Genomic DNA, 22,242 nt, shown 5'->3' on the forward strand with positions numbered 1-22,242 from the left:
GGTAGTTGGGCCCTTACTTTTCTTGGTAGCTGATGTACTGGTAGCTAGACCCTTTGATGAAGAAGATGATTTCCTCTTCCTCTTCTGGTGTGTAGCATTGGCCACTGCCTCATTGTGTGGGAAAATCATGCCTGATGCAAGAGTTTTCACAATAAGGCTAGTCTCTGTATTGTAACTTGCTACTTTCTTCTGCCTTTTCTTTGGGGTACCCCTGCAAAGGACAAGTTTACAGTTAGTACATGTATTTACTTTATAGGACAAATGAAAATAAAGTACATGTTTACCTTTCAGCCTCCATTGCAGTAATGTCTTCTGGGTTCCCATTCTTGCAGGTGTACCAGTGGTGGCCTAACTCATGGCATATAGGACACTCATGCTTCTTTGACTTCTTCTTACTGCCTCCCTCAACAGCTGACTTCATCCTGTTCTTCCTCCTACCACCAGTGGACTTGAGACATGGAGGGTGCATGAAGAAGCCATGTGTTGCTTTGGGCCACATGGACTTGTCAGGAATGCATGGGATAGAGCCTGCATAGGCATCCTTGAACTTCTGGACAGAGAAGAAATCATCTACATGATCTTCTAGTCTTGCACCTGGAATTGAGGTGATGTAGGCAATAGCATGCTTGCAGGGTATTCCTGACCCCTGCCAGACTCTACAGGAACATGTCCTATTTCTTAAGTCCACCACAAACCTAAACCCAGACCCCCCTTAGCACAAATTTCTGCAACACCTTCAGGAGAGCTTGTGATCACTTCAATATCAAGATTGTAACTGTCATCCTTTAGCTTCTGCACAATATGGGGCAAAATCTTTCCTTCAAACTTTCTGGCCACCCTCTTCCTATGGTTCCATTTGATCAATATCTTCTGTCTGATGGTGTCCATCAAGTCATCCAGATGTTTCTGCTTCTCACCCTTTATCCAATTATTGAAAGACTCAGCCAAGTTGTTAGTCACATAATCAACTTTTGAGGCAGTGCCAAACTGGCTCCTAGTCCATAGCTTCTTGTGAGTGTCTTGAAGGTACTTCATAGCTTCTGCTTTGGCAGCAACCATTGCCTGATAATGCTTATCAAACATATATGGACTCCAAGAATATGCAGAAGCCCACAAGTGCTCATCAAAAACTTTACCACTATACCTCTTCTTGAAATTTTGTACTAGATGATACATACACTCCCTATGTTCAGCTTCTGGAAACACTTCACTAACTCCATTCATCACTGCCTGGCCACAATCTGTGGAGAAAGTAAGCCCAGGTGGACTGCCTATTGCTTCCTTCAACCTCCCCATGAACCATACCCAATTTTCATTGGTTTCAGAATCTATGACACCTACTGCTACTGGGTATATCCAGTTGTGCCCATCAACTGCACAGGAAATGCACAACTGGCCCCTAAACCTCCCAGTTAAAAATGTGCTATCTACTGCAAGATATGGTCTACAACCTCTAAGGAAACCATCAACACAAGGTTTAAGTGCAAAAAAGAGCCTATTAAACCTTATCTTGTTATTGATGGTGTGGTGATCAATCACAACCCATGAACCAGGACTGGTTTCCTCTATCTGGGCCTTAAATCTAAAAAGATTGTCAAAACTTTTGTCCCATGGGCCATAAATCTTATCCATGGCAAGTAGTCTACCTTTGTATACTCTTTTGTAGGGCACCACAATCTTGTGCTCATCCTTCAATCTCCTTTGTAGTTCAGTGGCACCCATAGTCCCATCTTCCTTGAGCCAATCAACCACTTGATGATAGACCCAGAACTGAGTCACTCCTACACAGACTCCTTGCCTTCTGGCGCTCTGGCACTGATGGGAAAATGGGTTCCTCTTTATCTGCAAAACAAATATACATTCCACAGTTACTGCATGCATTTGCAATAAGTAATAACAAAACCAAATTACTATCAGCATTTACAAAAAGTACATACACAGTACCTTAACAGTTACACCATCCTTCAGAGTTGATGCATGGATTCTCCATGGGCAGCCATCATTCTGGGCAGTGCAGGTTGCCCTATACCTTCCTATGTCACTTGCCTCAATGTTATAATGGTACTCATGTTTCACAGAATGTGTAGCTAAAGCCAGATTAAAGGAAGGAATGTCTGAATAAACAGTGCCTATAGCCATAGGAGGGTCCTTCTTGTCATAATCAGCATCAGGCATTTGTTCAGGTTCTTTATCTTTAATAATATCATCTAAGTCCTCTACTTCACTATCATCATCAGACAAGGATTCATCGTCAGAGTCATCACTGTCTGAACCATCACAACTTTCAGGCTGCCTTTGCTTACTGCAAACTTGACTGTGAGGTTTGGTAGGTGGGGGATGTTGGGGGCCAAGGTCAATGTACAACCCTTCCTCATCAACACCCACATGCTCATTGGATGGGTTTGGGTTAGCCAGATATTCAGGTTCAGCACATTCACTCTGGGTGGCACTCTGGGAGGCATTGCTTGCTTCTGCTCTGGTAGGACAGTGGACTGAAGGAGTGAATGGGGCTTCAACAGAGATGGCAGGGGGACTAAAATCCCAATCAGGAATCTGAGGCTCACTAGTTGGCCTATTATAGGCAACAGTCAAAAAACAGCACTTTGATTCATTACTTTTAGCAAACATTTCACGCATATCTTGGTCACTCCTTACTTCAACGTTGACCTTACTCTGATTGCAGAAATAAAACAGTCGAGCTACCTCACCGAAATCGGGTGGATACTTGTCAACAACATCACGAACCAGATCTTCGAAGTTAGTAAGCTCAGCATCCACAACTTTGTTCAAAGAAAACCACCGAGCACGCGAATTGGGAGTAACAATCCGCATTTCTAGGTTGAAGCTATTGTCTGCGTCCATCCTACAGATGAACAACAAGGAGCATGCAATCAAGGAGAATGCAAACAACGGGGAACAACACCACAATCGATCCACATTCTTCACTACCCGACCTAATCGATCCATACATTCACAACTACCCGACCTAATCGATCCATACATACCAAGGAGCATGCAATCTAGGGGGAATAACACTCACCCGGCAGCTCGCAAGTTTGGTCGCTCGCCCGCACCCTTCTTCACCTCACCGCCATACGCGGCCAATCCTCTGGATCCACGGTGAACTCCAAGCAGGACTACCCCATTCGACACCAGAAGCACGGGGGATTGATCTTCTTCTCAACCCGTCGCCGCCGCTAGGGTTCCGCATCCGCCGCCGCCGCTAGGGTTCCGCGTCCGCCCGCCCGCCTCAGCTAGGGTTTGGGGAAGAGAACGAGAGAGAAGCGAGAGTGAGAATACGATGGCGGTCAAGTTCGGTCAACACGGCCTCTCCCTCATAGAAGGGTAAGATGGACAAATTTCCTGTCCGGTCCCACCTGTCAGGGCTTTGAAACTGTCAAAACCAAACAGAACGTGCACGGAATGGCTTAGGGGGCAAAGAAATAAAGTGTCATGGCACCTAGGTAAGTCCGAACTTTTTAGTGGCCTGTAGGAAAAGGCCATCTTTTTTAATGATACATAGGAAAAAGGCTCATTTCTGTCGGCTCTTCGGTAGAGTACTAGTATAGAGTACATACCCTCTTTCACAAAACTTCCATGGATCCGGTCCATACATTCCGCCTCATTGGCTATACCGACGAGGCCTGTTCGCTGGGAGGAATTTTGGAGAAATTTGGATGGTTTCAGGAACGTTGGAGGAATTTAGAAGAAAAAAACACTGTTTTAAATGAAAAAAGAAACGAATCGAGCCGGATTTGAGGGCACGGGAACGGAGCCTTCGCCCCCTTCTTTGCTTTTTTATAAACCAGGCTTATCGGTCCATCCGATTGCATCTCCTCTGTGGTGAGCACACCCGTGACGCTACACGTCCCCTGAGGTCCCGACCCCGAGGCGACCCCCACTCCAACCCCACCAACACCAGCACCGCCGCCCGCTACCCAGCTCGCACCATCCAACCACCGCCGGGCCGCCACACCCGGACCAGATCTGGTACGTGCCGCCCCTCGATTTGGCGCGCTCGATCCGGCCTCGTGGAGATATGCCAGACTTGAGCTCAAATCTGGTAGATTCCACTGACGCGAGATTGTAGTCGCGAATCGCGGGCGCCGCGATGCAGGCCCGTGTGGCGTCCATGGAGGACGTGAAGGAGGCGCGGCAGGCGGCGGGGCAGGGGAGGGTACTGCCCACGGGGATGCTCAAGGTGTTCCTGGGGTTCCTGCTGCTGGGCGTGGGGCTGTCCGCCTTCGGCATGTACATGGCGCGGCACGCGGTGGCTGCGGTCGCACCCGCACTGTTCCGGCCGTGCCTGGGTGGCTCCTCCGCGGAGGAGGAGCCCGAGGGGCTGGAGCGGTGGACGCGGCCCCCAGCGCGCGTAGAGCACGCGATGACGGACGAGGAGCTGCTCTGGCGCGCGTCGTTCGCGCCGCGGGTGCGCGGGTACCCGTTCCGCCGCGTGCCCAAGGTGGCCTTCATGTTTCTCACGCGAGGCCCGTTGCCGCTCGCGCCGCTCTGGGAGCGATTCTTCCGTGGGCACGAGGGGCGCTACTCCATCTACGTGCACGCATTGCCATCCTACCATGCCAACTTCACCTCTGAATCCGTCTTCTACCGGCGCCAAATTCCCAGTAAGGTTAGCTCACCTCCCTCTTGCTTTGCTTCACTTCGGCAGGTCGTGGTTGGTAGCTCTGCTCACTTATGCTGATCTAGATGGATTGACAGCAAAAACAAATGCCCTTCAGTGCCATGTTTGTAACTTTTTCGAACCAGGGATCTCCCCATTTCCATTACTGATAACGGAAATACAACAGAGTATTTAAGATAGGTTCAGGAAAGCAAAAAGACAACAGAGTAACGACAGATACGGAGACTTAAACTCCCACAACAAAATACAATCCAGGGACTTGATAACAGTGACAGTAATTCACATCAAACATTGCGGCTGGCATCGCCACATGCTTCATCAACGTTCTGGCTCTTGATCTGCATCATCCTCCCTGGTTGCATCTGGCAGCATGTTGGACTGATTAGCAGCTCGGCGTTTCTTGGACAGAAGTTGCGCAGCAATCTTGAACATGGTGTCCACGCCTTTGATCAACGCCTCCTTGTCCACTTCCTTTTGTAGACCTGCCCAGAATTTCATTTAAAGCACATGTGTGACTTACAATCTCCAGGGGATTATTGAGCTTTTTCCCATCAAAGCATATCCTGTTTCTCATTTTCCAAATCGACCAGCACACTGCTGCAATAGCCAACAGCAGCCATGTTTGTAACTTGAGCTGCACGAACGATTTTTTGCTCGAAATCTGAGTATCTGACAAGTTGGTTACTGCGAAGTATGAACCTACTTTCCTGCACTTTAATGAATTTCACAAGTAACATTCATAACGAGAGTCTTATTATATGGGCCTACTTACTGCAAGTAGGAAGCTGTGAATTATGCATTGAGGAATCCCGTGGGGGGGATTCAGCTTAATCTTTTTGTGTTTACCATGCTCCTGGACAGTGCAAATGTTGTGTGTTCGTGATTGAAGTCAAACTGAAAACAGTCAGATCAAATTTGAACAGATTTTTTGCTAACCGAAGGGTATCACGGGTCCCAACCTTGCCTTTGTTGAATCTGTTATTGATTTTACACGAGGTTGAATTTTGTGCTATGTCTCTGTAAGTATCATTGCTAGTACCCTCCATTGATACATGATGCGAATAGGATTCAATGCACTGCCAATCATATGTCCGGATCCGGACCTAGTATCAAAATCAATCTTTTTCAGCTTAATATGGATCTACAACTTAATAAAAGTCAAAAGAGTTTATAGATTGGATTGCTCATTTTTCTTTCATCACAATACATTTGTATCTGAAGTCAAACTTAACCAGAGTAAAAATGGGTACTCATTCATTGACTACTATCATTGGGAAGGTTTTGTGGTTTTGGTTTTTGGGAAGATTGGCCATTGCTGGGACATTCAGCCATGTTCTGGAGTTTTTCCAGACTAAGTGGCACATGTACCTAACTGTGTAAAAACCACTGCCTATAGTTTATAGGTGTCTCTTGTGGGCTTCACAGTTATTGACAGGTTCCTATTCTTGTACGGTGATGGTAGATGTAAACCATATTAACCAACTTATACAGAATAATCATGTGTTATATCATTTGATCCATTGGCCAATTAATAATTTCTTCTGCTTCCTGGTTTTGAGATACCCTGAAAGTATTGGTTTGATTTGTGTTCTTCTTACAGGTCGCAGAATGGGGTCAGATGACCATGTGTGATGCTGAGAGACGCCTACTTGCCAACGCTTTGCTGGATATATCCAACGAATGGTTTGTGCTTGTGTCTGAGTCATGCATTCCTATATTTGATTTCAACACAACATACAGATACTTCCAGAACTCGAACCGAAGCTTTCTCATGGCGTTTGATGATCCTGGACCATATGGACGGGGAAGATACAACTGGAATATGACCCCTGAGGTTGAACTTGACCAATGGCGCAAAGGTTCACAGTGGTTCGAAGTACACAGAGAGCTTGCCATTGAAATTGTGAAGGACACGGTCTACTATCCAAAATTCAAGGAGTTCTGCAGGCCCCATTGTTATGTTGATGAGCACTATTTCCCTACAATGCTGACGATTGAAGCTCCAAACAGCCTGGCTAACAGAAGTGTTACTTGGGTGGATTGGTCAAGAGGTGGTGCTCATCCAGCCACGTTTGGTAGGGGTGATATCACAGAGGAATTCCTGAGGAGGGTCCAAAAGGGATGGACATGTCTATACAATAACCAGAACTCAACGATGTGCTTCTTGTTTGCGCGGAAGTTTGCTCCAAGTGCATTGGAGCCTTTGTTAGAGCTAGCGCCTACTGTGCTCGGTTATGGTTGATGACTATGTGTGCTTGAAGAGGTGCCGTCAGTAATTTTGATATTAGATCATTGTAGGATTACACGCTTGGAGGCATGGGCTCAGATTGATGGATGGAAACGTACACAGTGCCCCCTCCGCTTGTGCATTATACACAAACCTGTATTGTTTTGTACAGTAAACTGACCCTGGATGAGGAGGGATTTTTCTCTAGGATCATTATGACTACCCTTTATTTTCTTGGTTTATTCGAAGATAATATACTGTAAATTTCTATTAAGATAAAACTTTTAACAGGCCACATCAAACGAAAAGTACCAGCCATTCTTTCTTTCCTGGTTGTGAAAGAAACGACGTACGGGCCTGTTTGGTTCGCCTAGTAGCTACTAAATTTAGTAGCTTTTAGTCACTTTAGTAATTTTTTAACCAAACGCTATGACTAAAAGCTACTAAAAGGGCTTTAGTCCTCTCTAGTAACTCTGGAGTTACTAAAAGTGACTAAACTGTTTAGTAGCTGCTAAAATTTAGTAGCAAACACCCCCGTACTCCAGAATGGAAGCTGCACTGGAAAAATGTGGCACTGGAAAAATGTGGCCTTCGTTACTCTCTGAGGACTTCTGTACACCAAAAAGTGTCCAGTTGCTTTAGCCCCAAGAGAAACTATTGAATCCTTCTTTCGTTAGGACTTCTGTACACTGTGTCCAATGGCTTAGCCCCAAGAGAAACTGTTAGTCCAATCAGAAGGTCCATTGCTTCTTAATCCTTCCATCAGTTAGCGGGAAAGAATCAGAGGAATGAATTAGCAGGAATCCAATAAGAAGGTCCACACTCCCATCAGTTAACGAGAGACAATCGGAGGAATGAATTAGCAGGAGGTGCCTTCTCTTTAGATGTTCAGTCATACCTGGCGGTGGCGAATGAAGAAAGGCTCTGTTGCAAGGTATGTTTCGAGAACCCATATCCTGTGCTCCCATTCAAAAAAAAAAGATCATCAAAAGATGCTTGAAAAATTCAACCAAAAATATAAATGGATAGATGATGAAAATCCATCTTCATGCAAAATTTTAGGATGAATAAAAATTTCTGCAAGGAGAAACAAAAAAAAAGAGAAAAATCAGGATCCAGTTGATTCGGGTTGCAAATCGAGGTAAACAATGCACCCGACCCAATTATATATCATTTTCTCCTTGTAGAAATTTCTGTTCATCCTCAAATTTTGCATGAATATGGTCTATCCATTCATATTCTTGTTTGAATTGGAGCGAGGTCAAACTCAACGAGGCCGGTCCACACGCAGGCGTACGGCCCGAAGCCTCGCCCAACATAACACCTGCCTCACGAGTCACGAGTCACCGCCCCCGTTGACGAGAAGAGCATCTGAGCATGCACGCAAGGCAAGCCTCATACCAACTCTCGAGGCGCCACCCACACAAATCCCACCACCACCCGCATGGCCGCATCGGAGTTCGCGCCAGCCCAACCGCGCGCGCCGCCGCGACCCCGGCCCCGACCCCGAGAAGGTCCAGAACTGGAGCGCGTGCCAGTGCCACACACGATGCGGTGCGCCCCTGATCCGCGTCGTGCGGAGACAGTGCGACGGTCGCGCCCAAATACGGGGAACGAATTCCATTCCTTCCACGGCGTCGAAAGAAAATCCTAGCCGGGAACAACCGCGATGGCGATGGCGATGCGGGTGGAATCCGTGGAGGAGGCGAAGCAGGCCGCCATCCTGCCCGCGGCGCAGGAGCAGCGCCGGGTGTTCCCGGCGGGGATGCTCAAGCTGTTCCTGGGGCTCATGCTGCTCGGCGTGGTGGTGGGGCTGTCCGCGTTCGGCGTGTTCCTGGCGCGGCACGCGGGGGAGGTGGCGGCGGCCGCGCCCGCGCTGTTCCGGCCGTGCCTCGGGGCGGCGGCTGCGGAGCCGGAGCTGGAGGAGGGGCTGGAGCGGTGGACCCGCCCCCCGGCTCGCGCGCAGCACGCGATGACGGACGAGGAGCTGCTCTGGCTCGCGTCGTACGCGCCGCGGATGCGTGGTCGGAGCGGGTACCCGTTCCGGCGCGTGCCCAAGGTGGCGTTCATGTTCCTCACGCACGGCCCGCTGCCGCTGGCGCCGCTCTGGGAGCGCTTCTTCCGGGGGAACGAGGGCCGCTACTCCATCTACGTCCACACGATGCCTCTATACCGCGCCAACTTCACCGCCGACTCCGTCTTCTACCGTCGCCAAATCCCTAGTAAGGTTAGCTCGTCGCCTCCGATCCCCTCTCTTCGCCATCTGGCCTCTGGCTCACGAAAACAAACTCCAATCTAGCGCCAGGAATGCCTATTTGGTCTGTCACCTTTACGAAAACAAACTCCAATCTAGCTGTACTCAACTACTGCTTCGCACGTGATCTGTCAAGTCGGTGCTGAATACCTATTTGTTCTGTCACTTTTAAAGATGGATTCAAAGGAGTATTTCCAAATTCCAATTAGGAAAGTTTATAAATTAAAGTACTCATCATTGTGATGCTACATTACTAGGCTAGTACTTATACAAATATAAACAAGACGTAAGTAATGCAAGTCAGTCCCAGAGATGGTTGCTGTTTTGATTTTCGAGAAAATCAACCATTCCTGTGGCGCAGGGGTTAAGACCTGGAAGAACATATCTAGACTAATAACTCTGTTAAAAGTTCTGTCTATAGATGTTTCATATTTATTCACTGACTGTTATTGTAGTACTTTTGATATTACAATGTTTATGGGGTAACCTTTATCTAAAAAATTGCATTACTTTGATGTTACATATATATTGCTGTGGGTGGTGTTATTTGATGAACTGGAGAAGTCATCTCTGTAGCTTCTCTCATGTATTGAGGTACCCATAACCTGCTGATGGCATATTAGTTTGAAATCTGTGCTGATTACAGGCTGTGCAATGGGGCCAGATGACTATGTGTGATGCTGAGAGACGTCTGCTTGCCAACGCTCTACTGGACATATCCAACGAGTGGTTTGTGCTAGTGTCCGAGTCATGCATTCCTCTATTTGATTTCAACACGACCTACGAGTATTTCCAGAATTCAAGCCATAGCTTCGTCATGTCGATCGATGATCCTGGAAGAGACGGGAGAGGCCGGTACAACCTGAACATGGCGCCTGAGGTCGAGCTCGAACAATGGCGCAAAGGCTGGCAGTGGTTCGAAGCTGACAGAGACCTCGCCGTCGCGATCGTCGAGGACACGGTGTATTACCCAAAATTCAAGCAGTTCTGCAGGCCTGGATGCTATGCCGATGAGCACTACATCCAGACGATGCTCAAGATCGAAGCTCCGCATAAACTGGCCAACAGGACCGCCACCTGGGTGGATTGGTCGAGAGGGGGTCCAAACTCGGCGCATCCAGCCACGTTTGGCAGGGGTGACATCACGGAGGAGTTCTTGAAGGGGGTTCGAGAGGGGAAGACCTGTCTATACAATGGTCAGAACACGACGTTATGCTACTTGTTTGCTCGGAAGTTTGCTCCGAGTGCATTGCAGCCATTGTTAGAGTTAGCACCCACTGTGCTTGGTTTTGGTTAAATGTCGTTTTGTTTTGATCAGTTCATCCTGCTCCTGTAGTTTCTTTATTAGGTCACTGTGGATCATTGCATATGTGGAGATATTTCGGTGGACGAACTGACGCAGCCATGACCATTGCTGCCCACCTCCACTCCACGTGATCATTTTACACGGTATATATACTGTATTACAGCATGTATTTTACACGGACTTGTATTGTTTTAGTAGTTTGTATGGTGAAGCTACAACGAATCATATGGCCCGGCATTTTCTTGGTTCATGGGAAGCTTATGGTTCAAATCTTCAGAAAATTGATGTTCCCACAGTTATGGCTTGGAAGACTCCTTCGGTGCCGCTCTGTGGATTCCGCCTTGGGCCTGGACTATATGTCGCTGATCTCTTGCTTTTTGTTTCCCATCACTGTTTGTTGCAACAAGTGTTGCTACAATGGAAATGGATGTATACGAGACAAGCAGAGATTACATGGTTTGATGACGCCTGGCTATTTCACTACTTTTGTTTGCACATCTTAGGAAATGGGCAATTGATGTTGATGAACATGTGAATATGTATGTGATCAGAATGTTGGGTGTGCACAGTTGGCAGTTGTTAAGGTTGTTAAACCATCCTTCTCTAACTATGTCGTTACCTTTTCAACATGCTGGACTAATCAGGTACAGTTGTACCAATCAAGTTTGCTGCCCGCTATTTATATACATGAAACAATGAAAGGCCTTTGTGTAATACTATCAACTATGGTATTCATTGAATTTCGTTCATAAAAACTATGGTATTCATTGAAAAAACTCTATCTGGCCCAGAATATAAATCACTATAGGATATGTAATAGTCATACTTCTATAAATTTGACCACCAATTGATAAGAAAATTCACATAGTTTGGGAGTAATCACATTGAATTTCGTTTGATTTTAGATGAAAAATAATTTCATAATTTGAGTAATCTGATATACCGTACCAGGACAATAACAATACGATAGAAAACAAAGTTCAATGTTCCTGGGGGTCTCCATATAACAACCGGATGGTTAAATCAGATATATAAGAGGTAGATTATCCATGTTCTTGTATCATGTGGCTAAATAATCATGTTCTTGTATTATCCATGAGCTCTGAGATTGTAATAATTTTAAAGATTACTAATTAGTACTCTCTCCGTTTGTTTTTACATTAACTTTGTCATAAGTCAAACATCATTATCTTTGACCATCAATTTCAAAAAAAAAAAATCCTTATAATTTTACAACATATAAATTATATATTATGAACGTAATATCATAGTGAATCTAAAAATATAGATCTTGTGTCATGGATCTATAATTTTTTTTAAAAATCGATGGCCAAAGATACAAATATTTGATTTAGGACAAAACTAATACAGCATGTAAAACAAACGGAGGGAATAGAAAAAAGGAATAAATCTCTCGAAGAAAAAGGGCTCATTATATAAAACCATTGGCCCAAAGGCCACAACATGTGAATTATTCATGTCATGGTCCCATGGATCTTCTCTAAATAGAACAAATAATCAAATATGCTTGACTGCTGTCTACTTTGCGCAACCTGAAATAGTTAAGCCAGCAATCATCTACTAGTCTCTCAGTCTGACCCTCTGAGGTCAGAGCCACAGAGGTCTCATCTCTTCTTGACTAATGACTGCTGTCTACTTCACCTAACCTGAAACCTTTGCCGCCGCTCCCACAGCAGAGCTCAACGAAGCCGGTCCATGCACACCGTCCCTTCATGGCTTTCATAGACCGAGTCCATGTAATGTAACCGGACCATCTCCGTTGATGGACAAAAGCCGGCCGGCAAGCAGCGGGGCCACCCACGATGCGCTGCGCGTGCGCCCCACTGAAGCCCTGATCCGGCATTCCGGCGCCGCGCCGACGACATGCCATTGCCATTCCACGGTGCTTAAACAAATCCTAGCTCCGAGCCGCCGCGCTGCAGGTGCGGACTCCATGGAGAACGACGTGAAGGAGGCGAGGCAGGGGCAGCACCAGCTCAGGGTGTTCCCGTGAGGGATGCTCAAGGTGTTTCTGCTGCTCGGCTTGGGGCTGTCCGCGGCCGGCATGCTCATGGCGCGGCACGGGCACGAGGTGGCGGCGGCCACGCTGTTCCGGCCGTGGCTGGGGGTCTCCCCCGCCGCCGACGCCGCCGTCGCAGCGGCGGCGGCGGAGGGGCTGGAGCACTCGATGACGGACGAGGAGCTGCTCTGGCGCGCGTCGTTCGCCCCGGGGGTGCGGCGGTACCCGTTCCGCCGCGTGCCCAAGGTGGCCTTCATGTTCCTCACGCGCGGCCCGCTGCCGCTGGCGCCACTCTGGGAGCGCTTCTTTCGGGGGAACGAGGGCCTGTACTCCATCTACGTCCACGCGCTGCCGTCATACCGGGCCAACTTCACCTCCGAATCCGTCTTCTATCGACGCCAAATCCCCAGTAAGGTTAGCCACCTCTCTCTAGCTTGATCTGGATGGATTAACAGCAGAAACAAACCCCACATCCAATTTTGGTGCCATGATTGTACATCGAGCTTAACTGTACTTTTCGATGGATTCCAAATTAGCATTTGTGCAGGAGTAGTAGTATCACTGTATCGCGGTGATGTACTGAAACTACTTAATGTGCTTTCTATGAACTTGAGTAATCTTGTTTCTGAAAAAATAATGCATCATTGTACTGAATTGGTGGTACTTAGTGCGGAAGCTGAAAGTAATGCACCCAGGTTCATTCCCATGGAGAGATGTAATTCATCCTTGTGGGCTTACCATTGATGAATACTGTTTGGGGATCAGGATTTTGCAGCTTAGTTTTGTTCACAGCCTTCGATGTTTTCTATATTTGTGACAAGAGACAACCTCTTCCACTATAAAAAAAAAAGAACGAAAACCTCTTCCACTATAAAAGTGTCGATCCTGCAGCCTGCCTGTGTATCTCTGTTGCCAAGGCCTCACAGCATCTCTTCTTCAGGTGCCTAGTTGGCAGATGTGTTTGGGCTCACGGCTCACCTAGGTGCATCATCTAGAAAGCTTAGACCATGCCGTTGGAACTCCGGCCAGATATCCTGATCTTGATCATCTGGTGCATCTTGGCAGCCCAGACCAACAGAAGGTTTTGAGAGTAAAAAGTAGATGCTCCTGCCATTCTTTGTGCTGTAGCCCTAGACTTTGATCTGTGGTGCCACCGCTTCTAGCAACAGGCTACTGCAAATAAGGTTAGTTGGAGGTAGCATCTTTCAGTACCTCCCTCTGTGCCCTTTCCCCTTTCTAGAGCTCCATTTGTATACTGCAGCGTGCCAGGGGTTATCATAAAAAATGGTTGCTTGGTGCCTTGGTTAGATTATTATTGGTGGACGTTGATCTAGTTTCCACAAATTTCCTTGACAACTGAAGTTCTTGACCCAGTTCTTTATGAATCTGTTCCCAGATTTCCACAGGGCAAATATTGTGTGGTTTATATCTGTAGGCGTTAGTAACATTACTTACCTTTGACAGATACGTGATTTCAACCTAATTCACATCACTGCATCTCATCTTGCTATACTTACTTTTAGGACATATCCATTTCACATTTCCTTCTGAGCATATAGTTTTGTAACTTTCAAAAGCCCAAAGAGTCGAAACGTGTTTTGAAGCTGAAACTAATCAAAGATGACAACATACACTGATACACATACTGAATCACAAACTATATACAATTATAATTTGAGTAGCCTTGGAAAGGTTGTGATTTTGAGTAGCCTCTGTCTATAGATGTTTCTCGCTAGTCTCATAGTTATTACTGCTTTTAATTATACTACTTACTGTGAGCTCTGACTGTATATTATTTGAGTTTTTGGGACAACCTACTTCATATGCCTAAATTGAAATTGTGCGTACTATTATTTGATCATATAGAAGAGTCATCTCTGTCTTCCTATTGGTATTCAGATACCCTGACATCTGTTTGATTTTTGTACTGGTCACAGGTTGCAGAATGGGGTCAGATGACCATGTGTGATGCTGAAAGACGTCTACTTGCCAACGCTTTGCTGGATATATCCAACGAATGGTTTGTGCTTGTGTCTGAGTCATGCATTCCTATATTTGATTTCAACACAACGTACCAATACTTCCTGAACTCGAGCCAAAGCTTTGTCATGGCTATTGATGATCCTGGACCATATGGACGAGGAAGATACAACTGGAATATGACCCCTGAGGTTGAACTTGACCAATGGCGCAAAGGATCGCAGTGGTTTGAAGTAAACAGGGAACTTGCCATTGAAATTGTGAAGGACACGGTCTATTACCCCAAATTCAAGGAGTTCTGCAGGCCTAGTTGTTATTCTGATGAGCACTATATCCAAACAATGCTCTCGATTGAAACTTAACAGAGCCTGGCTAACAGGAGTGTTACTTGGGTAGACTGGTCTAGAATTGCTGCACATCCAGCAAGGTTTGGCAGAGGTGACATCACGTAGGAATTCTTGAGGGAAGTTCGAGACGGACAGACCTGTCTGTACAATGAACAGAATTCAACGTTGTGCTTCTTGTTTGCTCGAAAGTTTGCTCCAAGCGCATTGGAGCCATTGTTAGAGTTAGCACCCACTGTCCTTGGTTTTGGATAATGTATGTTTTTTTAGTGACTTGCTGGTTGGAATGTGACTTGAATTTAATCTTACAATACATAAAGGGGGCTTAGGCTTATCAAAGGAATGAGAGAGGGGGTTGATCCGAATTACTGAATTAACTCGTGCCACCTGTAAGTTTTATGTAGTGTATATCTTGATGGATGAAAACATGAATCCATCACATATTCACTGAGACACTAACACAAACTTTTATCTTGTACGTTACTCAAGGGGATCACAATTAACAAGAGAACTTTTCTCTTGGATACAGCAAACTGACAGTGGATCACAATTAACAGGAGAGCTTTTCTCTTGGATTAATATCGTGCATTGTTTTAGTTTACCGGACGGTATAGTTGTGAAGTTTGAGCAGACATGTAAGCCAATGCAGCCATAGTGCTTTACAAACAAAAACAAGTTTCAATAGCATATATATTATATACATATCGAACACCAACATGTTGTTCTGCTTCTCTTGGTAACTCAACCAAATGGTAACAGCACTATATAGGATCTAAGATGGGCAAACCTAGAAAAGCAGGATGTTTGCTAAGTTAAGAGTGCCAGAAACTTCTAACTACTTCCGATGGCAAAACCACAAGCTTTAGTGAGCACATTGTGTATACCCAGCAATGAAACCGGCAAATGATCGATGGTCCTAGGACAGTAAGTGGAGCCGTGCATATATTTGTCTCCAGGGAAGAAAGCATTCGTCAGTTGAACCACACCATCCTCACCATGCGCTAGGAAATATATGTTCCCTTGCTTCAAGCCAAGCTCCCAAGCAGAATATGATGCTGTGAAATGTAGTCTACCCAAGAAGAATACCTGGTCATACAGACCATCCACCGTGGACCATGCAAGTCTCGAGAAATCCATCTTGTAAAGATGATGACCTCGAGCCCGAACAGCTAGAAAGAGCCTTCCACGCGATTCAACCAGGTGAGGGGACGAGGATTCCCAACAGTACTCTGCAATGGGCAAGCGCTCAAATTCTAGTGTGGTAAATGTTGGCCCTGGATGGAACTCAAGAACTCCAAATTTCGATGGGGACATATCAAAATAGAACTTCCTCTCGACAGCAACTATACTTCGTATTTGGATCCTTTCAGAAGGATCAGCAGCCATCATGCCATGGCCAGCATCACTAGATATTCTTGTTCTTTTCCCATTGCAGTTGCCATCCAATATAAATTCTGATGACACTTCTTCACGAGAACAGCGACGTCGATGCTCTTCTTCACATCGCCTTTTCGAAGACAGAAATAAAGGTAGCCATGGTTTTTCAACAATGATGTTATACTCATGTCTGGTCTATTTCTTCCCTCCAACGTAGCAAAACCAGATTACAGGTTCATCAGCATCAACGACTAAAACCACACAGCCGGGAGAAACTGGTTCACATGAGAGCAAACACTTGCAGTTTTGGGGCAAGTTATTTTCCAAGGATGGTAGTTCAACCTTGTCCAGATTGAATGGATTCCAAAGGGCAGCTCGGAACGAAATCATATCTAGTGTGAGTAGCCAGCGCTGAGGAGTTGCCCAGCACCTAGCCTTAGGCATACGATATTTGCTTGCCTTGATTGACCCAAGTTAGCTGGGTAGACCCCACCTACATAGCACCCCGCTTAATCTTTTGTCCTCGCTTCGCACAAAACGATTAACTGAAGGTACGCATCCTTGGCCTGGCAATTTAAGCCGGTCTGGCCGTACCTCAGTTCTTAGTATGGTACTAAACCTCGGGGTGAACAGTGCTCCCGTGATGCTACAATAGCCCACGTGTATAGTATCCAAGTACAGTAACCCCGATTGTGGCCCGGGCTAACCTGTCGCTACAGTACTCGTGACTACAGTACCCTCTGCAGTACGCGGCCCAGCTCTATTCAATTCGGTCCATTTAGGCGGTGATGTTTACAATCACCCCCCTAGGGTTCGACGTTCTCGTCGAGCTATCTAACCAGTTTATCCGTACGGGACAAATACTCAGGATCGACTCTCTTGGCACACGTCCGTATTCCCAGCTCCCCGGCCCAAGTGTCATGCTCTTGCAGAGCCATGCGCAGCCTGTCCGAGCTGGAGAGTTGCTGGAGAGTTGGCTTTAAATACCGTTTGTAACACCCCAGGTCCGGCACAGGCCCACTCTACCAAGAGGTGGGTCCCACCTACGTAGCAACCTGCTTACGCTTTCGTCCTCGCTTCGCATAAAACGGTTAACCGAAGGGTACTACGCGTCCTTGACCTAGCTATTTAAGCTGGTTCGGCGAACTCGTTGCACAGTATTTTCTGCAGCTACAGTGCCCGGATTCAGCCTAGCCCAATTCATCGCTACAGCTACAGTAGCCCCAGGCCGACCGCAAATTCGGCTCGTGAGCTGGGTCTCACACGGTACGCCATCAAAGCTCGGCTTTGTGCTTATCTTGTCAGTCATCTAAGTTGACAGCGCCAATTCTCACCATTGCTTAGAAAGGCTCCTTCTATTAAGAATTTAAGATAAATCTGATTACAACAAATGGCCTTAATAACTGTACTTAGATAGAAGTGTATGCAAAACAATATAAATCCTACAGTGATAGAACTGTAACGAAGAGGTGGGGAAAGAAACAGAAAATACTGCCTATGCAACAGCTAAAAGCAACACATCTAGTATGACTACCAAATCCTCTCTAAAAAGAAAAAGCAAAACTTCGGTCCGTATTCTGCAGTTGACCCCACTGAATGCATCCAAGCAACAAGAGTTTCTCCACAATCTAGACGACAAATCAAAGAAAATTGTGGTGTTGCACAAGAATTTAACTGGATCATCACCCAGAAGTCTAATCTCCAGCCTTTGTCTTTTGCACTTGGAAAACAGTTAACTGTCTATAAACTAGATGTGCAACTAGCCTAAGTAATTATGGATGCACAACTGGAAACAAACCGATGTCAAGGCTCATGAATGAATTAGGGAAAAGTATGGAAGCAAAATTTGGCTTACCATTGGAATATTAACGGATCAAATTAGCGGATGAGGAGGAGCTCTTCCCGTCCGGCGGTTCTGGTTGCGGGGAGCTCGCTACGGAGAAGCGCGGCGGCGGCAGCGGGTACATAGGGCTAGTTTGGATGCCAAAATTTTTGGCAAAATGTTATTATAGTGTTTTCGTTGTTATTTGGTAATTAGTGTCCAATCATAGTCTAATTATGCTTAAAAGATTCGTCTCGTGGATTTCGTCTAAACTGTGTAATTAGTTTTATTTTTTATTTATATTTAATGCTTCATGCATGCGTTCAAAGATTCGATGTGACAGAAAAACTTGAAAAATTTAACGTTTTGGAGCGCAGCTAAACAGGCCATAGACAGCCGCAGCCGCCTAGTCTGAATCGACATCGATGTCGCGGGTGTAGGTCGATTCGGAATAGGATTTTCCCATAAATAAATTTAATAGTAATAATAATTATTTAAAGTGCAAACAGTTTCAGCAGATGTCCATCAAGCGCTGAAGACGGTCTGTCCGACTGTCTGTCCGTCTGTCTCTGTCAGCATCCAGAAGAACCTGTGGCCTTGGTTCCTCCCAGGACTTCCACATATCAAGGCAGCAGCAGCTAGCTAGCAATCTACTAGCGTCCAGCAGCACCATCCAATTGGCTCATCATCCCCAAGCGAAACAGATGGATCCAATCACGAGGCCAGTAGCTTCATCATCGTTTCATCGGTCATCCGCGAAGCATCTCCATCGAGCCGTCACCTCGGCTCATAGGAATGGAGTTAGCAGGAGGTGCCTTCTGACGCTGCAGACTTCCACTGCAGCCGTACCAGGCGGCAGTGATTCAAGGCTCTACTGCAAGGTGAGCGCGAATTTGATCAGACTTTTTCTGGGCCTGAGGAATTGATATCACGGTTCATCTTGCTATCCACTATGTCTTTGCATATAAACTAATGCAGTTAGTGCGTTCGAGTGCGCACAGAGTATCTGAAGAAATCAGAGGAGAACAAAGAGAAGAACGACAAGGAGGTAAGTGGCCTCTTTTCTCGTAGTTTGATAGTATCCTATCATTGCCGATCGATTGAGGGAAAATAAATGGGTGAAGTGAACCATCCCACAGACAAGGATACTTTTGAGAGAGGCTGATTACATATTTATTAAGCGAACGAAACCAGAAATTTCAGAATCAACTTTTAGACCTCGTTGGCCTGGTAGAATTTTGGCTGAAACTGACTGAAAAATACTGTTCCGGCTGAATTGTTGTGAAAGAAAAATACTATTCCGACTAAAAAAAAAGCCGAACAAGCTAAATATAGGGTAAACCGAATGAGACATAGTCTAGGAACATGAATGTCCAAGTAAAATGGTTCAAATGATGATCTTGGGAAGTTAGGCTTGCTCTATCTAGTAATTTAGGCCTCTACTGTTTTATGTTTCCAAGCGAAGAACGCTGCATAGTTCATTGGTTCTGAACTCTGAAGTAAATCAGCTTAGATCGTTTGTTGATTTCAGCTGTCAATAGTGTTTTTCTCTCATAACAAACCAGTATTAATTGGGTTTATCAACCCAGAAACCAACCAGCGAACATGCCGAATATCTCAGGATACAAAATGAAGTGACGCTAATAGCAGACAGACGAAGCTAGAGCTACAGTAGACTATCTATTAACTTTACATTCCGCTAAATTTAAATTCTCATGCAATGCAAGGGATGGAGTTTCGTGTGCCTGTGCAGTCCGTTCGAATTATAAAACAACTCGAGGTTCAGAATATGCACTCAGTAATAATTCAGGAGTTGATTTTACCAACAGAAGCGTGAAAGGATATACATTGAAGGAGTATGGCACTGATCATGTATATGCTCATGTTCCAGAGGCTGGATGACTACTACAAGAGGAACTACAAGGACTACTTCGGGCGCATCGAGGGCCCCGCCAGAGAGAACAAAGAAGAGGGCGCACGGAGTCACAGAAACGGATCCTCGAGTGGCTTGACAAGAACAAGTAGTCTCTATGGGCGCGTTTGGTTCACTTTCCTAGGTAGCCTGGCTCGCATCTAGTATCTAGGCTGAGCTGGGACAGGCTCAATACGTGCAGGTGGTTATTGTTTGGTTATCCGGATGAATGCAGACAGGATGAGCAAATCACATTGCATGTACGAGCTAGAACTAACAAGCAGAGAAGAATATGTAGTTGTTTGAATACCTTAAGATTGAATTCTGTGAGGTTATCGTAGCCACAGCCCAACACAGCCATTCATATCACATCTCCGCATACAACAGCCTTACGGGCTCAATATTACAACTAATAATTAGATTAACTTGTACAATAAAACTAAGATAATAATTGTTGGGTTTATAAACTTGGGGTCCTTCGCGGACCGGTTTCCCTGTAAAAGCTCAGCCCAAGCAGACAGCACGCGACTCATGGACCGGTCCAAATACCTGAGCGATAGGCCGGAGGAGTGATCCAATCTCCGACCGGAAGGTCAAGCCGAGGAGGAACAACGTCCGTTTTTCGACTCCGACCCACCTCTCTGACCGGAGCGCTCGATCCGGTCGCCAGCCCGCCTCCGGACGGCCTCTTCGACCGGAAGGCCTGGCCAAAAGCACCGCTTTCGACTCCGACCCCGCACTCTCCAACCGAGGATACACCCAGCCCCTGCTCACCGCTCTTCTCCGACTGACACGATCAAGAGCCAACTGGGATCAACCGACCGGGGACGTCCGCTTGATAGAGACCATGAGACATGTGGAGAAAAGGAAGGCAAGGCGCACAAGTCAAACCACGGTACCAGGGACCATACCCTGCACGGAACAATACTCTGCAACCGTCATAACACAAACAGTGTTGTAGGCGCCTACATTTCCCCTACAGTATTGTGGGCGCCATTAAACTCCTATACGGTAAGGTTTCCCCCACATGCCTCTGGGCATCAACAGTGTTGTGGGTGCCAGGATTTACCGTACCAAGTGCACATGGTGAAACTCCTCACATGCCTCTGGGCATCAACAGTATATGCAGATACCGACATCTGCCATACCCAAATAAGGACGACGGAACCTCCCATGTGCATCTGGCATCCAACAGTGTTGTGGGTGCCTACCATCATCCTGTACCCGTCGGCATGGGCAACCAGGCTTAGAAGCATTCGTACTCTCTTCCTCTCACTTGTAAGGCCATCCCCTTCATCTATAAAAGAGGATGCGCTCTCTCCCAATAGACCAAGTTGATTCAAGCTTAGTCCCTTTATATTCATTAGATCGATAAAGTTCACTAGCTCACAACCACAAAACCGCTAGGTTCAGACCTCAAGCACACGCTTGAACACTTAGCCCATAGCGGAGCTCCTGTCGCTCTCGACCCTTCCGACCGGAGCCGACCGGACCTCTTGTACAACCCATCTTTCTCCTTCTCGTTTGTAACCCCACTGCAGACTTCGAGCACCTGGGCTTAGGAATAAAGTCACCGACCGACTCAAACTGGACGTAGAGCACGTTGCCTGAACCAGTATAAACCCTGTGTCATTGAGTGTTAGGCCACCTCCGATCACAACATACGGCAAAACTATAAATATTTACGTGTTGGTCACTTTCTGCACCGACAGTTGGCGCCGTCCGTGGGGAAGACGTTGTACGTTCAACACTTTCTGGTCATCGGATGGCCCACTTTTCCGCCACCCTCGCCGTGGCGAGCTCAGGTGTCGACGAAATATGGTCGGCAGTCCACCGAGGGGGGTGCCCGTGGTGGTAGATTATCGGTAGGATGCGTGTGATCAGGAACCAGATGGTGACACAAGGCGCAGAGACAGCGATTTAGACAGGTTCAGGCCGTCTGATCGACGTAATACCCTACGTCCTGTGTCTTTGGTGTATTGTATTGAGATGTATACTGTATGATCTGTCCCTGAGGGGGACCCCTGCCTCTCCTTATATACTCTGGAGGAGGAGGGTTACAAGTAAAGTATCCTATTTGGTACTATTACGATATCTAGTATGACTTGTAATCTTGCCATGTACGCCTTGATCTCACGGGCCGGGCCACCTCGGATGGTGCGGCCCATGTACCATCTTGTGGTACCCGGGGGTATATCCCCCACAGCTAGTCCCCGAGCGCCATGTATTCTGATGCGACACGCCATTTTAACCTTCTCCAAACAGTGAGGCTTGAGTTCTTGACATTTCCGACCACCATTGTCGCTGGAGAAGTAGGTTGTCCGAAGAATGTATGGTGCTCTTAAGAAGAAAGAAAAA

General features: G+C 46.4%; 4 protein-coding genes and 1 pseudogene across 5 annotated transcripts; 4 read left to right on the plus strand and 1 right to left on the minus strand.

Annotated features, from left to right (window-relative positions):
* Nucleotides 1-736: 736 nt before the first annotated feature.
* Nucleotides 737-3,095, minus strand: LOC136453222 (uncharacterized). Its single transcript, XM_066453810.1, has 5 exons — nucleotides 3,085-3,095; nucleotides 2,726-2,863; nucleotides 1,945-2,572; nucleotides 827-1,842; nucleotides 737-755 (listed from the first exon to the last, which is right to left on the minus strand). Exons 1-5 carry the CDS (start codon nucleotides 3,093-3,095, stop codon nucleotides 737-739), a joined length of 1,812 nt encoding a protein of 603 aa, XP_066309907.1.
* A 754-nt stretch (nucleotides 3,096-3,849) lies between these two features.
* On the plus strand, nucleotides 3,850-7,111 carry LOC136475712 (glycosyltransferase BC10-like). Its single transcript, XM_066473310.1, has 2 exons — nucleotides 3,850-4,630; nucleotides 6,243-7,111. The coding sequence occupies exons 1-2, from the start codon at nucleotides 4,112-4,114 to the stop codon at nucleotides 6,882-6,884; spliced, it is 1,161 nt and encodes a 386-aa protein (XP_066329407.1). The 5' UTR covers nucleotides 3,850-4,111; the 3' UTR covers nucleotides 6,885-7,111.
* A 990-nt stretch (nucleotides 7,112-8,101) lies between these two features.
* LOC136475724 (glycosyltransferase BC10-like) lies at nucleotides 8,102-10,673 on the plus strand. The gene is made up of 2 exons (XM_066473317.1): nucleotides 8,102-9,096; nucleotides 9,770-10,673. Exons 1-2 carry the CDS (start codon nucleotides 8,539-8,541, stop codon nucleotides 10,418-10,420), a joined length of 1,209 nt encoding a protein of 402 aa, XP_066329414.1. The 5' UTR covers nucleotides 8,102-8,538; the 3' UTR covers nucleotides 10,421-10,673.
* Nucleotides 10,674-12,292: 1,619 nt separating this feature from the next.
* Nucleotides 12,293-15,084, plus strand: LOC136475734 (glycosyltransferase BC10-like). Of its 2 annotated transcripts, none has more exons than XM_066473324.1 (2): nucleotides 12,293-12,863; nucleotides 14,387-15,084. In XM_066473324.1, exons 1-2 carry the CDS (start codon nucleotides 12,447-12,449, stop codon nucleotides 14,789-14,791), a joined length of 822 nt encoding a protein of 273 aa, XP_066329421.1. In that variant the 5' UTR covers nucleotides 12,293-12,446; the 3' UTR covers nucleotides 14,792-15,084. The 2 variants fall into 2 exon arrangements, with proteins under 2 accessions (XP_066329421.1, XP_066329428.1); XM_066473331.1 differs by having other exon boundaries at nucleotides 12,293-12,858; nucleotides 14,387-14,513.
* Nucleotides 15,085-17,086: 2,002 nt separating this feature from the next.
* Nucleotides 17,087-20,247, plus strand: LOC136453231 (uncharacterized; annotated as a pseudogene).
* The last annotated feature ends 1,995 nt before the right edge of the window (nucleotides 20,248-22,242 follow it).

Source organism: Miscanthus floridulus, chromosome 1 (genome assembly GCF_019320115.1).
Source record: "Miscanthus floridulus cultivar M001 chromosome 1, ASM1932011v1, whole genome shotgun sequence".
NCBI lineage: Eukaryota > Viridiplantae > Streptophyta > Magnoliopsida > Poales > Poaceae > Miscanthus > Miscanthus floridulus.